At 26.5% G+C, this 17,986-nt stretch overlaps 1 protein-coding gene across 1 annotated transcript; it reads right to left on the minus strand.

Moving 5' to 3' along the window:
• Positions 1-8,207: 8,207 nt before the first annotated feature.
• On the minus strand, positions 8,208-15,469 carry LOC111637762. The gene is made up of 4 exons (XM_023383324.1): positions 15,370-15,469; positions 14,055-14,082; positions 9,790-10,304; positions 8,208-8,319 (listed from the first exon to the last, which is right to left on the minus strand). Exons 1-4 carry the CDS (start codon positions 15,467-15,469, stop codon positions 8,255-8,257), a joined length of 708 nt encoding a protein of 235 aa, XP_023239092.1. The 3' UTR covers positions 8,208-8,254.
• Positions 15,470-17,986: the final 2,517 nt, after the last annotated feature.

Here is a 17,986-nt window from a genome sequence, read left to right on the forward strand (position 1 = left end):
TACAGTAAACTTTTGTAAACGTAACAATTGGAACTTGTTATCGCTCTTTTAAATTTTCCATCATTTCAATAATTTTATAAAACAATTTTTTTTTAATAATGAATAGCATCATAAGTGAATAAGAATGAAATAAAATTTTTAAAAGGAGCTTTTTTATTTGTGTCTTTAAAAAGTAGCAAATTAAAAAGTAGCAAAGATACAATTATAAGGGAAAAAAAAATAATAAGACATTTTCGAATTCTTCTGAAAAAGTTAATTGCTTAGTTATTTNTGGTGAATTAGGCATAACCGTTTTGCTGATTCATTTTCTCGACGTCGATTTGAATTCTTTTTGTTTGTTTGTTTGTTTGTTTTTAAAATACATTTTCAATTTTATACTATTTTTAAATTACTCTTTAATTCCTAAATAATGAGAAAATTTTTTTAGTTATTCTTAATTTTATTTGTTTTTTTTTCTTTTCATTTCTTTCGTAATATTTTATTAAATAGTCATGATTAGGAATTTTGTTTTATAATTTGTATTTTTTAATATAATTATTAATTTAAAGATAAACTAGCTTGTTACATAATTGTTGTATAAGTTATAGATGTCAAACAATTGAAATGAAAGTAAAGGAGGATAATAGAGTTTGTATTTTCTCTTCTCGGCGTCATTAATTGAAAATTTCAAAACTGTATGTGGTAAAACCCATTATAAGAACATTATCAGAATGCCTACAAAACTATTTAAAAAGTATGTCATGTTATATCATTGTCGCAGTAATTAAGTGAATGTATATTTGTTTTTCAGTTATATCATTTTTTGTAGAAATTGTATTTAGTTTATTATTTAAAAAAATTTTTGCCAATAAATGGCGCTACGTGTAAAGCCAGAAAATCGTGTGTAGGCAGAAATTAACTGATGTATAGAAATGAAATCAATATTTTGGGTGATATGTACGACATTATCTAAATTAGAAGTATGTTTTTACATAACTGCCTGGTTTCGAAGCAATTGGTCGAACAGCCTAGGAGTGTATAGCGAACAAACATTATATATATATATATATATATATAAGTTATAGATGTCAAACAATTGAAATGAAAGTAAAGGAGGATAATAGAGTTTGTATTTTCTCTTATTAATCAAAATTAATAGAATGTACAGTGGGTGATCGGTTAACAAACAGTTCGGATAACGAACACTTTCGCGAAAGATTTTTATGATCGGACAACGAACACATGTTTGGATAACGAACACTTTACTGAACAAACATAAAAAGAAGCGACGGAAAATAACGAATACCGATTGATTTTCCTTTGTCTTCAGGTAACAATTCGAAACAACTCTCAAATGAAGAATACCAAGAAACTCAGCGAGATGTTTTTTTCTTTTGAAAAAGAGGAAGGAGAAAGAGAACCAATGACGACATCTGCTACTAAAAATCTTTTGAAGAAGTGGGAGAATGTCAGAACAACGGTCTTAGAATGGCATCCAAACCAGGTTGAGGTTAATAGTCTTTGGGATCTCTACAATTACAATACTATCAATTACTTCCGAAAAATCCCGAAGAAAAGAGAAAAGCATTCGACATTGGACAGATTCTTTAACCCCCACAAACTGAAAAACATGACTAATAAAAATGCAAGACTGCATATATATGTATTTTTACTATTATATATAAATAAATAAATATAGTAAAAAAGCATTTATTTTTTTATTTTTTGGAGTCTCCGGAACGAATTAATCAAATTCTCATAATACTGTAATCTATGGTAAATCGATAATCAGTTAACGAACAATTCGGATAACGAACAAAGTCTTGGAAAGGATTATGTCTGTTAACCGATCACCCGCTGTATTGTGATAAATTCTAAACTATGTCATTGTTTCTGGTGTTATTCTTTCAATGCATCATTATAATTATAGATTTTCTATATATAACAATTATCGAAAATATAATATTATTAGAAGAGAAAATTTGCCTATTTTAATATATTATTAAAAGTTATATATGAAATTTTAAGTTTTACTGCTGATACTTGTATTCTTAATCAGCATTGTGTAGACAAATGTTCAATGTATTAATCCTTTTATAAAAATTAACTTTAAATTCATGACAAGTAAAAAGTAATTTTAAATGAGCTTGAAAAACATTTTCAAGATTAACAAAACAGGTGCCATTCTAGTCTCCACGCAACAGGTGCCATTCTAGTCTCTCTCATGTTTTATTAAATAATTATAGTCTATTAACAAAATATTCTTCAGTTGTTTTGCAAGGATATTTGACTCACCTTGTATAAGTACAGTATATTACATTAAAACTAACAATACAAAATAAACTACTACTGTTACTTTAATCTCTGTTTTTTCACCATCTTGTTTACTCTGAGAACATTACAAGTATCGTGATTTAGGCTATACAAATATACAGTAAACTTTTGTAAACGTAATAATTGGAACTTGTTATCGCTCTTTTAAATTTTCCATCATTTCAATAATTTTATAAAACAATTTTTTTTTAATAATGAATAGCATCATAAGTGAATAAGAATGAAATAAAATTTTTAAAAGGAGCTTTTTTATTTGTGTCTTTAAAAAGTANTTTAAAAAATTTTTGCCAATAAATGGCGCTACGTGTAAAGCCAGAAAATCGTGTGTAGGCAGAAATTAACTGATGTATAGAAATGAAATCAATATTTTGGGTGATATGTACGACATTATCTAAATTAGAAGTATGTTTTTACATAACTGCCTGGTTTCGAAGCAATTGGTCGAACAGCCTAGGAGTGTATAGCGAACAAACATTATATATATATATATATATATATAAGTTATAGATGTCAAACAATTGAAATGAAAGTAAAGGAGGATAATAGAGTTTGTATTTTCTCTTATTAATCAAAATTAATAGAATGTACAGTGGGTGATCGGTTAACAAACAGTTCGGATAACGAACACTTTCGCGAAAGATTTTTATGATCGGACAACGAACACATGTTTGGATAACGAACACTTTACTGAACAAACATAAAAAGAAGCGACGGAAAATAACGAATACCGATTGATTTTCCTTTGTCTTCAGGTAACAATTCGAAACAACTCTCAAATGAAGAATACCAAGAAACTCAGCGAGATGTTTTTTTCTTTTGAAAAAGAGGAAGGAGAAAGAGAACCAATGACGACATCTGCTACTAAAAATCTTTTGAAGAAGTGGGAGAATGTCAGAACAACGGTCTTAGAATGGCATCCAAACCAGGTTGAGGTTAATAGTCTTTGGGATCTCTACAATTACAATACTATCAATTACTTCCGAAAAATCCCGAAGAAAAGAGAAAAGCATTCGACATTGGACAGATTCTTTAACCCCCACAAACTGAAAAACATGACTAATAAAAATGCAAGACTGCATATATATGTATTTTTACTATTATATATAAATAAATAAATATAGTAAAAAAGCATTTATTTTTTTATTTTTTGGAGTCTCCGGAACGAATTAATCAAATTCTCATAATACTGTAATCTATGGTAAATCGATAATCAGTTAACGAACAATTCGGATAACGAACAAAGTCTTGGAAAGGATTATGTCTGTTAACCGATCACCCGCTGTATTGTGATAAATTCTAAACTATGTCATTGTTTCTGGTGTTATTCTTTCAATGCATCATTATAATTATAGATTTTCTATATATAACAATTATCGAAAATATAATATTATTAGAAGAGAAAATTTGCCTATTTTAATATATTATTAAAAGTTATATATGAAATTTTAAGTTTTACTGCTGATACTCATAGTGTATCATCTACAAATTCTTTAATTAAAATCATTTTTATCATATTAACATAATCGAATAAATTTAGATAAAATCATATGATAAAAATTAGACTAATGTATAGCGTAATCCCGGGATGGATGGTCATTTGAGTAAGATTACCAATCACTGATTCCGAAAATACATACCAGAAGTTCGAGATACAGTACACTAGTCAGTGAGAGTGGTACAAGTGTAGTGGAAGGTGTATATTGCGACCTGTTCCGAGAAACCTTCCTGATAAGAGTAAAATAAATGTTTTGTTTGTTTTGTAACTCCCTGATAGATGACCATAGTTATTTAGTGTAAATAAATGGTGTTTACACAATTTTAAAACTGAATCTGAAAATAGTCTTACATAAGTCATTTGTCCTTTTGGATGTGTCACAGAATCACGCTCAAACCGCGACGTGTTCATAAATATGTTTCTCACAGGTGTGATGACACTGTGGTCATTACACCGTGCTGTTTGGATTAGATGGGCAATGCGATAATTTTCTATTAATGCTTTTTGTTGACATGCATGTATTCTTTTTTTACTTACAAATGCGTGCTTAATAAACTTCAATAATCCCAACATATGTTAAGAATAAAAATAAATTTTTCAGATTTAACAAAAACAATATCATTTATTTCAAATTTAAAAGACTGTAGCCGTCCATCTTGGAGTTACGATATATTAGAATTCGACTGAAGAAATTAACTTTAATTTGATATTTACGATAGATCTTAAAAGTCCCCTTTTCTATCTACTAATTTAATTACAATATAATGGTTTACTTTCCATAATATTTACTAAAAAGAAAGTGAAATCAGTTAGTCTGTTATTGCTAAAGAAATATGTCTATCATTTTGTGTGGAAGGGTATACGGATCACGTTATCCCAATACATCACGTGAGATAAGACAAGAAGCATGTCGAATCTCTAACAACAATTGTCGTTGATCTCTGATATACCACATGATTTATATGTAGAATCGGGGAAGAAATCAAATTCTAACTTTTCAACTCACTTCTTTAACATAATCTATAGATAATAGACAATAACATCCTAATATTAGATCTGAAATTTAATTACTAGTATTGAATAATATACAGTACATTTTAGTTTTAAAATTATATTTAAATGAAAATTAATTAAAATTACAGTAGTGTTTGTTTATTCACTCTGCTTACGATAAATTGCGAAAACTTAAATTTTTATTTAAAAAGCATAAGAAAAAAATGTTTTAAAACAATTTAAAAATTAGCTTAAGATAACAATTTTTCTTCTGATACAGTTAGGATAACTACTTTTAACTCTGAAAAAGTAGAAATTACGTGACTTATAACTTAATGTACAGTTCTTTCAACATGTCTTTTCATCGAAAACGAAAGAAAGAAAAATCAAATTACTCAATGAGAAAAATTATGAAAGGTTAGAACGTTTTCGAATTATAAAACAATGTAATTAAAAATTCATAATTTATTTCTTTTAATCAAATATTATTACATTGAAAGAGCATTAGATAAGAACAAACACAAAAGTTCATATCTGAAATAAGAAGAAAAAGTCATCTAATTATCAGTTTTTTATTTATTTTTTTTATTTTTTTAGTTATTACCTTTTCGATCTTTTCTGTAGATAATACTTAAATATTACATAAATTTTCTTTATTTCAACATTTAGATCAATTTTTATTTCTAATATTTTTTCATATTTTATAGTTTATTCAATATAAAGGAAGTTTTCTTTTTTAAGAGAAAAAATATATATTTTGATGCCATGGAGACGAAATTTCTGTAATCCGAAAACAGAAAACATTTCAGGCTTAAAATAATACTCCATCAAATGAAGTGATTTCTACTTTATAAAGCAGAAAAATTGCAATACATCTTAGCTATAAAATCTTACAATGTTTTTCATGTTCTTATAAAAATTCCCGGTATAAATTTATATAAGTATTTCATACTAAAGTATTTTTTTCGAGTAGTAATCGATATGTAAATCATCTTCTATGAAACGAATACGGATTATAAACTGCGCTGCATTGTTCAGAAAACTTCTGAAATTCATTTTTAGAAACAAAATTGCTTAATTCTATTCATCTGAGTTTAATTTTGTCATTGAAAATGTCGTTGATGTCTCAATAACATGTAGAAGCTGTAATTACCTCAGTGATAACTGATAACAGAATTATAATGCTCATACTACCACTGTTATCTCAATCTCATCAGCATTATTCAATAAAATTGCCAGTCCACCCTCATCAAAATCTTCAAGACTTTTATCTTATTCGTTTAATAAAATTTGATAAAATTTTGATATTGTTAAGGTAAATGGTCATTTATTTTTATATGACTTAAATTAACCACACCATAATAAATAATATTAATTATTCACTTACGCTATAATTTATTCTTAAGTAATTCTAAACGAATTTATACCTGTAAAAAGTATTATATAAAGGAAGTGGTTAAACTAATTAAGTTTTCTTTAATAATTAACGTATAGTTTTAATAAGCAGACAGAAGTAATTTATTATACACTCCAGCTGAAAATAAAATTCAAGTAGCTGAAGAGAACAAGAGAGGTTACATGTAATCTCTCAAAATTAACAATTATGTGAACTATAACATTACGAAGTTTGGCATATGTTCGAGATAAACGTTGTTAATTAATAAAATCAATTAATTTGCAACGGTTTAAAAATTCAAGAAAATAAAAACTAATCATTCAAAATATTAATAAAATTCTCTTATCAGATTTGTTTGCTGTACGAAAATAAATGTTTACTGTTATCAAAATTCTGTTATAAAAAGCCAAAATTCAGAAAAAACTAACAGAAAACTTTAACTTTCTTCAAGTTAACACTTCTATTTATATTCCAATCACATTTCTACCCAGCAATTGAGATTAATGCTAAATGATAATTAGTTTATTAGTAAACATGTTAAAAAAATATAATAAAAATATAAGTAAATAACAAAATATTTTTATATTTCTAATGAAGTATCGTATAGAAAAAGTAATTAGAATTTTAATTCTTTATAACTTACATAAGAAATTGTCACAGGAACTATTACAAAACTATAATTTATGATCTTTATAACAATAACAAAATCAAAATGTAAATAGCAAATGATGTATTTACTCGCTTTGAATTGGAAACAAACTGATTAATGTATCTCTTATAAAATTTCCTGTTCCGTATGAGAATTTACTAATTTTATTATTACTTAAACTACTATCATTGTGTAATATAAATCATATTTCCATAATTAGTCTGATTGATCTCTAAGTCTGTATTCTAATCATACCAATTATGTGGATATCGACAGAAGATATACATATATCCATATCTCTACACATATACGCTGTGTATTAAATAAAAAATATACAATATTTTTATATTTCTCTACTAATGTTAAAGTTTATTATCAATATATACTTATTTCTTAAACGAGTGAGGAAGCATTAGCATAAATATTGAATTTATTTACGTGTACGAAATGCGTTTGTTATTCCTACTTCTGTCATGCTATACTGCCTAGTATATACATGCCTGCTGGAAAAAAATGATTGATTTTATGATAAATTTTAACTTGACTCTTTAACTTATAACAATTATTGTTTAAACATCTGTTGCTGTTTAAACAATAAATTCATCACTTGTAATAAATATTTAATTAAGAGCAAAATATTATATACCCTATTCCGGTTCTTTTATCTTTATTAATTAATTATAAATAATTATTTTTATTTTATATAAAACTACAGATTTTTAACACCATGTTATCATTTAAATAACGCTCTTAAAATTATATAACATTATATTATAAAATAATTATATTTATTCGTCAGATCTCGGTTAATAATTCATTAAATAATTAACGATATTACCCATAACTTGATTTTCATACTTGAATTTTTTTTGCACTATTTTGCACCTTTTTTTTGTTCGGAAAGATGCATAAAATAAATGAATCTTTCTTTAACTTGGCTTTTTGGTTCGACACATTCTCTTAAGACAAAAACTATTTAACACATAACGAACTGTAAAATCTCTACAACTGTGCACAGCTTTTGTAATTGTACTTTCCTCCGATTATTTCGAATTCGATGCGATGACATTTACATACGATCGACTTTAATATTTAACTATTTACAATAGAATTTAAGTAAATCTATTTAAAATTGACATTTTGCTTGCGTCTTTTTTTGTGTGTATATGTGTGTGTGTGTGTGCGTATGTGTCTGCAACTTTTAATTAAAATTGATCCTTTAATTCTTCTTTTTCCGATTTTCTGTTAAAAATAACGACAATAAAACGAATTAATTTGATGTTTTTACAGTTTTATTCCAATAAGAAACGATCCAATGTCGACCCACATTTGTTTTTTTTCAATAACTGAAAAAAAAATTTTCTGCTTCTTTAAAGGAATTTCCTTTCTGACTCCATTAAATTCAAGCTCAGCTTACCCGAAAATTTTCTTTAAAATATAATTTCGATAAAAATTGTAAAGGCATTTTTAGAACTGAAAATTTTATTTAAATCAGTAAAATTATTATTATTATTAATTCAATTTTGGTATGTTTAAATTTCATTATTAAAACAGTTAAATTTATTTAAAGTTTAACATATTTTTGAAAGAATAAAATTTTCTGGGACATTATTTAAATTAGCTAAATAAGTTGCAGCTTAGGGCCTCGCGTTATAAATTTATAATTTAGGGCTTCATATTTTTACATATATTATCATTTTATGGAGGGAAAAGGACTTGATATATGTTATAATTGAGGGCCCTAACAAATCTAAGTCTAATACAAAAACGTAAATGAATTGTTTAAATTCCATTTAATTAAAATTATAATTTTATTTCGGAATAAATTAAATATAAATTTAAGAAAACGAATTATAAAAGTCGTATTATATTATATTTATGATATTTTCTGAAATTTTGTTATTCATGACTATAAAAAAAATTTTTAAATCAAGATTTAAGATCTTACAAAAAGTATAACATCCATTATAACGTTGAATATATCTAGCGTGAAAAATATCTATGAAGTACAGTATAGTGAAAATAGTAAATGTTGAAAATAATCTCTACTGAAGTATGGAGTTAAAAAATATAAGACTCAAGTACAGTAGGTGAGGCACATTCCTAGGGGGCCCCAAAATTTAAAAAAATAAAAAATTTTGCCACTACAACTGTATATCATAATTTATAAATTATTCTATAACTACAATTAAATGTTATTAGTTTACGATGTCGTAAAATTATGTAGCGGAGGCCCCAATCATCTGTGTCTAGGGGACCAGAAAGTTTTAATCCGCCGCTGTATAATGCCTTAAAATAATTTCATGCATATAAAAATAAAAAATTTAAAACAAGTATTCCAATTTAATTAAAATCAATATCGAGTTGTCTTCAGTAATTTAATTAATCTAAGTTTATTAAAAACAAAGAAAAGATATATTTTATTTACGAAAAAGTAAATAATAAAATTAAGTAAACTTTATAAAAACACCTTTAATTGTTTAATTTAATTTACAATTATATTTTATAACCTTAATTATTTATTTAAATAATTAAAGTATATTTATAAATTTATAATATATACATGTAAATTTATTTGATAAATTGCAACATAGAGATAATTTTTCATCATCTTTGAATATTCGATATCTCGTTTATTTTTCTTTATATATAAAATAAAATCTTGAAATATATATACTGTATATATAAGCTATAGCTTTATTTACTAAAAAAATAGTTTTAAATTTAATTTTTAATATTTTTCAAATCTTATTTATTTTTCTTGTTTGTTTCTTAAAAATATACGTTTTATAATATTTATTTTTAAATAAACATTCTTGATTCTATAAATTATTTTGATAAAATTAGTAACTATAATTATCTTCGTTACAGTCGAGCACAATAAATTATCGTGATACGCTTGATTTCATAACTGTACTTTAAAAATGAATCATGTGAACTTACCTTTAATAAAATCGACAGCCTGTTCTAGTCCATAAGTATCTTTATCACAGTCGTCAAGCACGTAAGCTCCCAGAGTGATATTAGGTAGGAAATCTTTCTGACTATTCACCCAATCGATGGTGTAAAGCATGCACTCCAACGCCTGAATTCCTCCTTGGGGCATAATGGGGCCACACGTTAATAAATCTTCTCTCTCGTGCACCATCATCAATCCCCCTAACACTATGTCACCTTCTATCTCCGCAACTCTCTTAATAGGCCATGATATATTTAGATTATGTCTGGATTGCGTCCATTTAGTCACCACACAATTTCCCACAACACAAAAGAAAAGTAACGCGTATATGGATTCGTATGTTAAGATATTCATCCCATTTCCCGTTAACCTGAGCAGATGAAAGCATTTCTGATGCCAGCCAAACACTGTTTGATAACGCCCAGCGTACTTAGCTTTATATAGTCGATAGTCCAATAGCCTTTCTGGATTTCCACGTGATCGTTCGTGATTGGTTGACCTTGAATTTGAATGTAAGCATTATATATATGGAAGAAAAGTATACATTTTTTATTTGTGAAGATTAATGAATAACTCGATTTAATCTATATTAAGTACAGAATAATAACAAAAAAATTATTTATATTTAACTTCTAATATATTATAATCTTCGTATCAAATAATTAATAAAATTTTTTTCTTATTTCATTTTCTCCTTATTGATTTAACATAAATTCTATTTTAAAACATATTAAGACTTATACAAGAAATCTATAAAATTTATTTATTGTTAATTTAAATATCATCCATAATTATTTTCTCAGTGGTTTTTTTTTAATTTTATAATTACATTTTATTAAATAATAAATGTTTATTTTAAGAAAATTTGAGAATTTAATTTTGTTTGACATTTTAACGAAATTCCTAACTCGGAATATAAATGTTAATTATAATTTTTATCAATTTTTCCACATTAGTATAATTTTCTTGACTCTTTTCTTCTTCTTCCTCTTCTTCTTAAATTGAATTAATCGTATCATTTATAAAAATCACAAATTATCGTCTGTAATGAATTACAAACATAATTAAAAATTAATTTGCTTGTAATTTTTAATTATTAAAAAATTTTAGCTCATTATTCTAATCTCTAATTACCTAATTTTATATCCCCATAATTAAGTGAGAAATTTTTATATAATTATTTTTTATTCGATTTTAGAAAATTTTCTTAGTAAATAAAATATAATCGTTTTTTTTAAATTTAGTTTTATATGTAAAAGTGTCTCACCTTACATTATAAGACGTTGAAAAAATTCTCAAACATATTCATAAATAAGGAGAAATAAAAATGTATTGAGGCAATATAATTTTCATTCATGATAAAATTTCTTTTCGAAATAAAGTAGAAAAATATTCAAATTATTCCGTTTCATCATTATAAATATACTAAAAAGTTTACAATTCCTTAGAATTTTTCTCGTATAATATAATTAAAAATTTGTAGTAATTTTCAATAATAAAATTTACTGCGAATTTTTACAACAATATATAAAAACTAAGAACTTTTTTAAAAATACAATTTGGAATAAATGTGGTTTAAAAATGGATTATATTCGCGAATAAACAGAAAAATATGCATAAAAATGCATAATTTACTTTTTATATATATTTATATTATTCTAAATACACAAAAAAGTATTTCATATAAATACAATGAATACAATTTACGTCTTCTCAAAACATCGTTAGAATCTTCTCCAACGTATGTAATTAAGACAAATGTCGCCATCTGTTGAGAGCTAAAGAAGGATTTTATTATATTGGTTTAAATTTTTAATAAAATGCTTTTCTTGTTTTATTAAATTAATGTAATATAAGAATCATAAAATATAATCCTTTACTTTTTTAAAATAAAATTTGAGATGATGATATCTTCTAGAAACATTTTTTACACAATGCAGAAACATTGAACTAGTCTATACTGTATATTAAAGGTATCGATCTTTTCTGTAAGTAGTTCTCTCTTTCAGACGTATAGAATTGCTAAAATGTTTTTTCTAGAATTTTTTTTTACAAATATTAGAGATAAATTTCAGAATTTTATTAAATAGCAATATATAAAGAACAATTTGTAATTCAAAATAAATGACAAGACTGTTTTATTCGTGAAAATACTACTTAAAATTGCATTAAATCTTGTAAAATATTTAATATAAAATTCTGGAATACACTTTTTAAAACTTATATTATAAAATTGATAAAACTATCTTTATAATTTTCTTTTTAAAAAGATTTGAAGATTTTAAATCTGGTAAAAATACACGAATAAAAAAATTGGGTAAAATATTAAGTTTTATGCTATTCTTCTGTAAAACTTATGCAAAAGTAGCATAAGCGTTTTGCAATTATTTACATATTTTGCATTCATTACGATTATTCACTGGGTACCAGTGGCAGAGTGGATAAAACTACTACAATACTAGTAGTTTGTAGCGGTTTCCTGCCTTATCAACAGACTAACCACGTAGAATTTTTCGGGTTTTCTTCACACCTAAATAGAAGCCAGTATCCCATAGAAAGTCCTCTCGGAAGGCATCTCCCCTCACAAATTGTCCGCGTGTCGCGTTGCCGTATCCAAACAACAACAGCTCTCTACCAACGGGCTGCTACGTGGATTCTTCTGGATTTTTTTTAACTATGTAACATCTGAATAGTGGTTAATATCCCATACGAAGTTCTCCCTGAGGCATCCATTGTGTTCGTTGCTTTATCCCAATCCTCTAAATGAAAGTTTTTATCATTGAAATTGGCATTTATTACTTTCATAAAATTTTAATATACAAACTCATTTATACAATAAAACTATTTTTAAAATTCCGAAACATTACAAAATGTGATTTACGCACTTCCAAATGATGAAGCTCGTAATATATTTTTATTTTAGTATATTTAAAATTAAATTATTTAATTAATAAATCGCTATAATTTCAGTATATAAATTTCTCAAAGTAATTTTAAACATCAAATCTCTCAACTTCGTTTATTTAATGTTAAATACAAAATTTTACAATGTTATGTATGTAATAAAAAATAAAAATAAAAATTTTTAAAAATAAAAAGTAAATAAAAAATATATGAAAAAGAGAAATAAGAAAAAGGAATTGTTTCAGAGTGGATCAAAAACACGGTATTTTGTTGTTTTTTTTTTTTTGTATGAACAAAAGTATTTTGTAAAAAAATTGGCAATTAAATGGTATTTTAAAAAATATATTTCAATATTTTCAACATAAAATAATGATTTCTTTAGTAATAATTTAATAATAAAAATATACTATTAGCAAAAATATAACGTGAATTCGTTAAATATTTCTTTTCTAAGTCGGTTTAAATTTTATCAGAAATTTGAGATGTATTTTTTGCACTTTTCAGAAGAACTTTGCACTTTCTAGAATGAAACTTTATGTTAGTAAGATATATTTAATGGAGATAACCCAAATTTTATTTGTTTCTTCTGGTGTTAAATTTAATTCTGGTCCTGTTTTGAGATCCCCTTTGTCTTTTCAAGATATTTAAGTTGAGAATATGTATAAGGGTGTATGAGGCAGACCATCGACGAATGATGAGTGTACTGTACGCAATCAATAGTTTTGCAAGAAAACTATTTTGATCAAGTGGATTTGGAATTGTTCCAGAGTGAATCTCCTAATTGCTCTCAGATATTGTTCTCTGGTATTAGAGTCTGGAAAAAGTAAGTCTAAAACTTGTAATTTATATAATCTTTTTTCTTTAAAAAAAAAATATACTGTAATAGATTCGGCGCAGTTAATTATTCATTGAAATCTCTGTGTAATTTAATTGTTGATATTTTTTAAAAGCTATAAGAACGATTAATTTTTATGCGATTTGTTATAACTGATCAGAAAAGAGAAGCTGAATCGGTAAAGCAGATTCCGGAAAATTATAAAAGTTAACTAGATTTTGAAGTTGATAAAATTAATAGGATTGATGAAATAAGTCAATGGAAGATAATCTGCCAAGGAGGAATGCCTCCCGGGAGACTGTCGATGGGAAATTTGTCCTTATTTAGTTGTTAGATACGAGAAAAATAGAAAACTCCATGCAACCTCCACAACAGTGCGACCAACTAACAGTGTTCAGTGGTTTTATCCATTCGGTTACTGCTGAGTGCGATAAAATTAATAATTACTAATTTTCAAGAAATGTGGCTTTTGTAAATTTTCCGTTCGAAACTTAGAACATTATTTCTTACTTGAGAATTATTGCTTCATCTTGATTCTCTAAGGGGAATTAAATTGTTATCTAGTAGAAATAAAAAGTATAATTAATTTGAAATCGACTTCTAAAGCGATTGGGAATATGATTTTAAAATTCTTCGAAAAAGATCTTTTGAGCGCTAAATATTCTGTTAATAGAATCGCAGATTTAAGTTACCGCTTTAGAATCAGACAAAATAAATCAGAATTGAATTTATATAGTTTTCAGATATTAATAGTAATGCTAAGAAGGGTTTCTACTTACATATGTAGTCAATATTCAATGTAGATTAGAGGAGATTCTGTGTAGGAAAAACATATTTAAGTTATTGATTTAGTTGCGATGTGAAGAACGAGCTTAAGTGATTTAAATTTAAAAGATTAGAAAGATTACTGAGTCTTTGAAGCCCCAGAGAGATATTATCTAAATTTGACGATCTAAGCGGTAATTTAATCTTGTCGATTAATAATTCGTTAGAATAATCGTACCCTTTTTTACTTGTATTGTTAGGTATTAAATTAGCCTATAGTTCTAATAGGGGAGCAATTAGGCTCTCTGTTTTCATTTTTTCATTTTTCATAAAGGGGATGAAAACTCGGGACTACTCATTGGTATTGCCCGAGTGTGAAGAAGAGTAGAGGAAAGGTAGTTAAGGGAAGAGGCGAAGGAGAAAGAGTAAAGCGAGATAGGAAAGGGGATGAAAAGGGAAAGTTTCATGGGTGCCCAGCCTGTTTTATTAAGAATCAAATGAAACATACAGATATGGCTCCTGGCCATCAGATACAGACAATAATTGCAATATTTACAGTATGTACAATTGAAGACAGTTTGATTACACGTAGTTTGAAAACAATTTTAACCGAAAAAACAGAAGAACATAAATCAAATCAATATTTTGAACAAATACAGTCCTTGCCTGTCAGAATACAGACGATAAATAAACTTTTAACATTTGTTTCTAATTATTTTGTACTAGACGGCGAAAAGACGTATTTGTTATAACCTTTTCGATATATAGTTTAAGTTAATTTATTGTAATACTTTACTTTGGGTGATAACTGTAAGATTCAGATTTCATCAATGTATAATTTATGTTTTTTTTGATGGCGAGAAGCCATATTTGATTAATACATTAAATTAATGTTGTCTAATTACTATTGTATTTTCGATTAGGCTCTCTGTTACCCAAAACAAACTAAAATATCCGTGTCCCCTCTCTTGTTCCGGAGGTATGAGACGTTAGCAACATGTGATGAGTCAGTCCTGCCACCTTTCCTTCTTATACATCCTTTCTTATAGAATCCTCTTACTGACACCTGGGACACATGCCTGTTTCCCTAATTGCGCTTCTGGTTCTGATATCCAGTAAGACATATTCTGTTTCCCACGAGCTTGTACTGGTCTTATCATATTTTCCACTTTCTTCGTCACTAGATGCTCAATTATTTTCAGTTTATAAATAAACTGGAGTCATTAAATAAAACTTTTAACAATATAGTTTAATTGGGTAAATCAGTAACTTAATATATAAAGAATATCACGACAGGAATTATAAAGTTATTAACGAGAGAACTTCTCAGAACACCAGGATAATTATCAGAAGTATAAAGTTAATGTCTTTCACTAATGATAATGATTTTTATGTTTTGAACGGAAGCCTTAATATTGATCATCCTGAAAAGTTTACTTATAAGTTTCAAATCAAGGAAACTTAGTTATAGATCTGGTGTTCGCATGCCTTCCAAATTGGATTTCTGTGCTTAATTTCACATTTAGTTTAGACATATTTTCGGATCATTTTCCAATTACCATATCTTTCTTTTACAATTTGGTAAATTAAAACGCCGTTAAAGAGGTTACAAAAAAATCGTTTCTTCGCTTATATTGAGGATAGTAAGATAGTGTACATCATAAAAATTTCTTAGTAATCAAATAAACGGATCGATCTTTTCGTTAAATTTTCTTCCTTATTTTTTCACGGATAAATAACAACGTTGGCATTTATAAAAGATTTGAATAAAATTATTTGTCGGGAGGCTTCTCCTTGTAAGATGAAGACATTTCTGAAAATGAAATAAATCAGAGTAAGCTCTATTTTGGCGCAGATTGTCGTGAACTTAACCTTTCTAGCTCTAGATCAAATGAACGTGTACAGTGTATCTGATAAATGGTTGAATTATTTTAAATATCCAACAGGCTTTCCTCCATGAACAAACATGTTAATGTATTCTGTGCTAGAGATGAGTTGTTGGATGCGTCTTCTGCTGTAGATGAATTGGAACTAGCACTATCAAAATTGAAATTTGCTCCGGTTTTAGACGAGATACCTCTCAGAATTTTAAAATTTACTTCAGCCCTTTAAACTTAAATTTTTTAAATTATTTTAATGCAATATTTTTAACCGAGATAACTTTCCGAATCTTGTAACACAATAATTTATAGTATGATTTATAAAAACAGATAAGTTCTCCTATAAGTAATAATTCTTCTAATTAGCGTCCAATTAACTTTGCTCCCTACTTCTCAGAAAATGTTTGCTTAAGTGTTAAAAAAAAATATGTTATTGTGTTAGTTGGATAAGAAAAATCTTATTGTTTTCAACAATTCGCTTTTACTGTATAGTCTAGCAGAAGAAGAGGAACAATGGATACAATACACCTAATTCAATTAATGTTTTAGAAAACGAATCAAGCATTTATTGATTTTTTCTGATTAAAGTTTTTGATTCAGTCCCAGTTAGTGGATTAATTCTTATGTTGATAAAAGTTATACCGCAAATTAGGACGTTTATTACAGTTATTTCAACTTAAAATAGCTATCCGTCAGGATGTAAATCTTTATTAGGCTGTTGCCACAGAGCAGTCATTTGAGTCCACACCTTTTTTTATTTTTTACATTTCTAATTTAAAAACATATTTCTCAATGATAGCATTCAAATAGATCATTATAATAGCAGCTATTCGGCTTAAGCAGATGATATAGTTAATCTATCAACAAATAATATCAATTTACAACGAAAAATCAATTTGTTCCACAAATATTGTTTGAAAAGAAGGTTGCTATTGATAAATCTAAAATTGTTATGTTTAGGAAAATTTTTCTGTTACGTAAGAAAAGATAAATGGTTCATAGTTAATCAAAAAGTCGAACTTGCAAATAAATATAAGTACAGTACCTCTTTATTCTTATTTTGAGTCGATCATTAGAAAATCTAATTAATAGTTTAACTAATTTTTCTGGACTAAAGTTAAATAGATGTAATATATTCTTGAAGCTATTTAAAAGTTTACATTTAAATTTAATTTTGTACGCCTTTCCAATATGGAGATTAAATTTTTTATAAGTAATCGAGAGGATTCATTTAATCTTTATTTCTTATTTATTTAAATTAGATCATTCCGTTCCGGGTTACTTTATTAGACTGGAGTTCGATAATTCTCTTCTTTCTCTCTCATAATTATAAAATTATCTGTTTAAATTTGTCGTAAAGTTCATTAAAAAATAGCTGATATCCAGGAATTTGTTTGTTTTAATTACTTATCTGGAAAAGACGCTGAAGGACCTATGTCCTGATCGAACTATTTGAAACATGTTAGTAAATTAATTCTACGGGTCTCGGTCCTTTTTAATGCTAGAATATTATTATTTTATTCTATTACTTTCAAATACTGGAGGAAAATTACTCCCGGAATAAAAAGCTATAGTATGGAGCTCTCAAAATTTCATCTCTAGTACGAGACCAGTTTGTTACTCGGTGATTTTTTCTATCATTACAATAATTTTGCAACTAAAATTAAATAAAATTTACTGGATATAACCACCATATTATAATTTCAACAGAAGTGTGTATTTTATAACCAAGATAATATTTCCATAGTACTGTATATCTGATCTTACGATATTCATTTTTTAATGTAGCCTAAATTA

Source organism: Centruroides sculpturatus, unplaced genomic scaffold, assembly GCF_000671375.1.
Source record: "Centruroides sculpturatus isolate CEXI.00-Female unplaced genomic scaffold, Cexi_2.0 scaffold1003, whole genome shotgun sequence".
Taxonomy (NCBI): Eukaryota; Metazoa; Arthropoda; class Arachnida; order Scorpiones; family Buthidae; genus Centruroides; species Centruroides sculpturatus.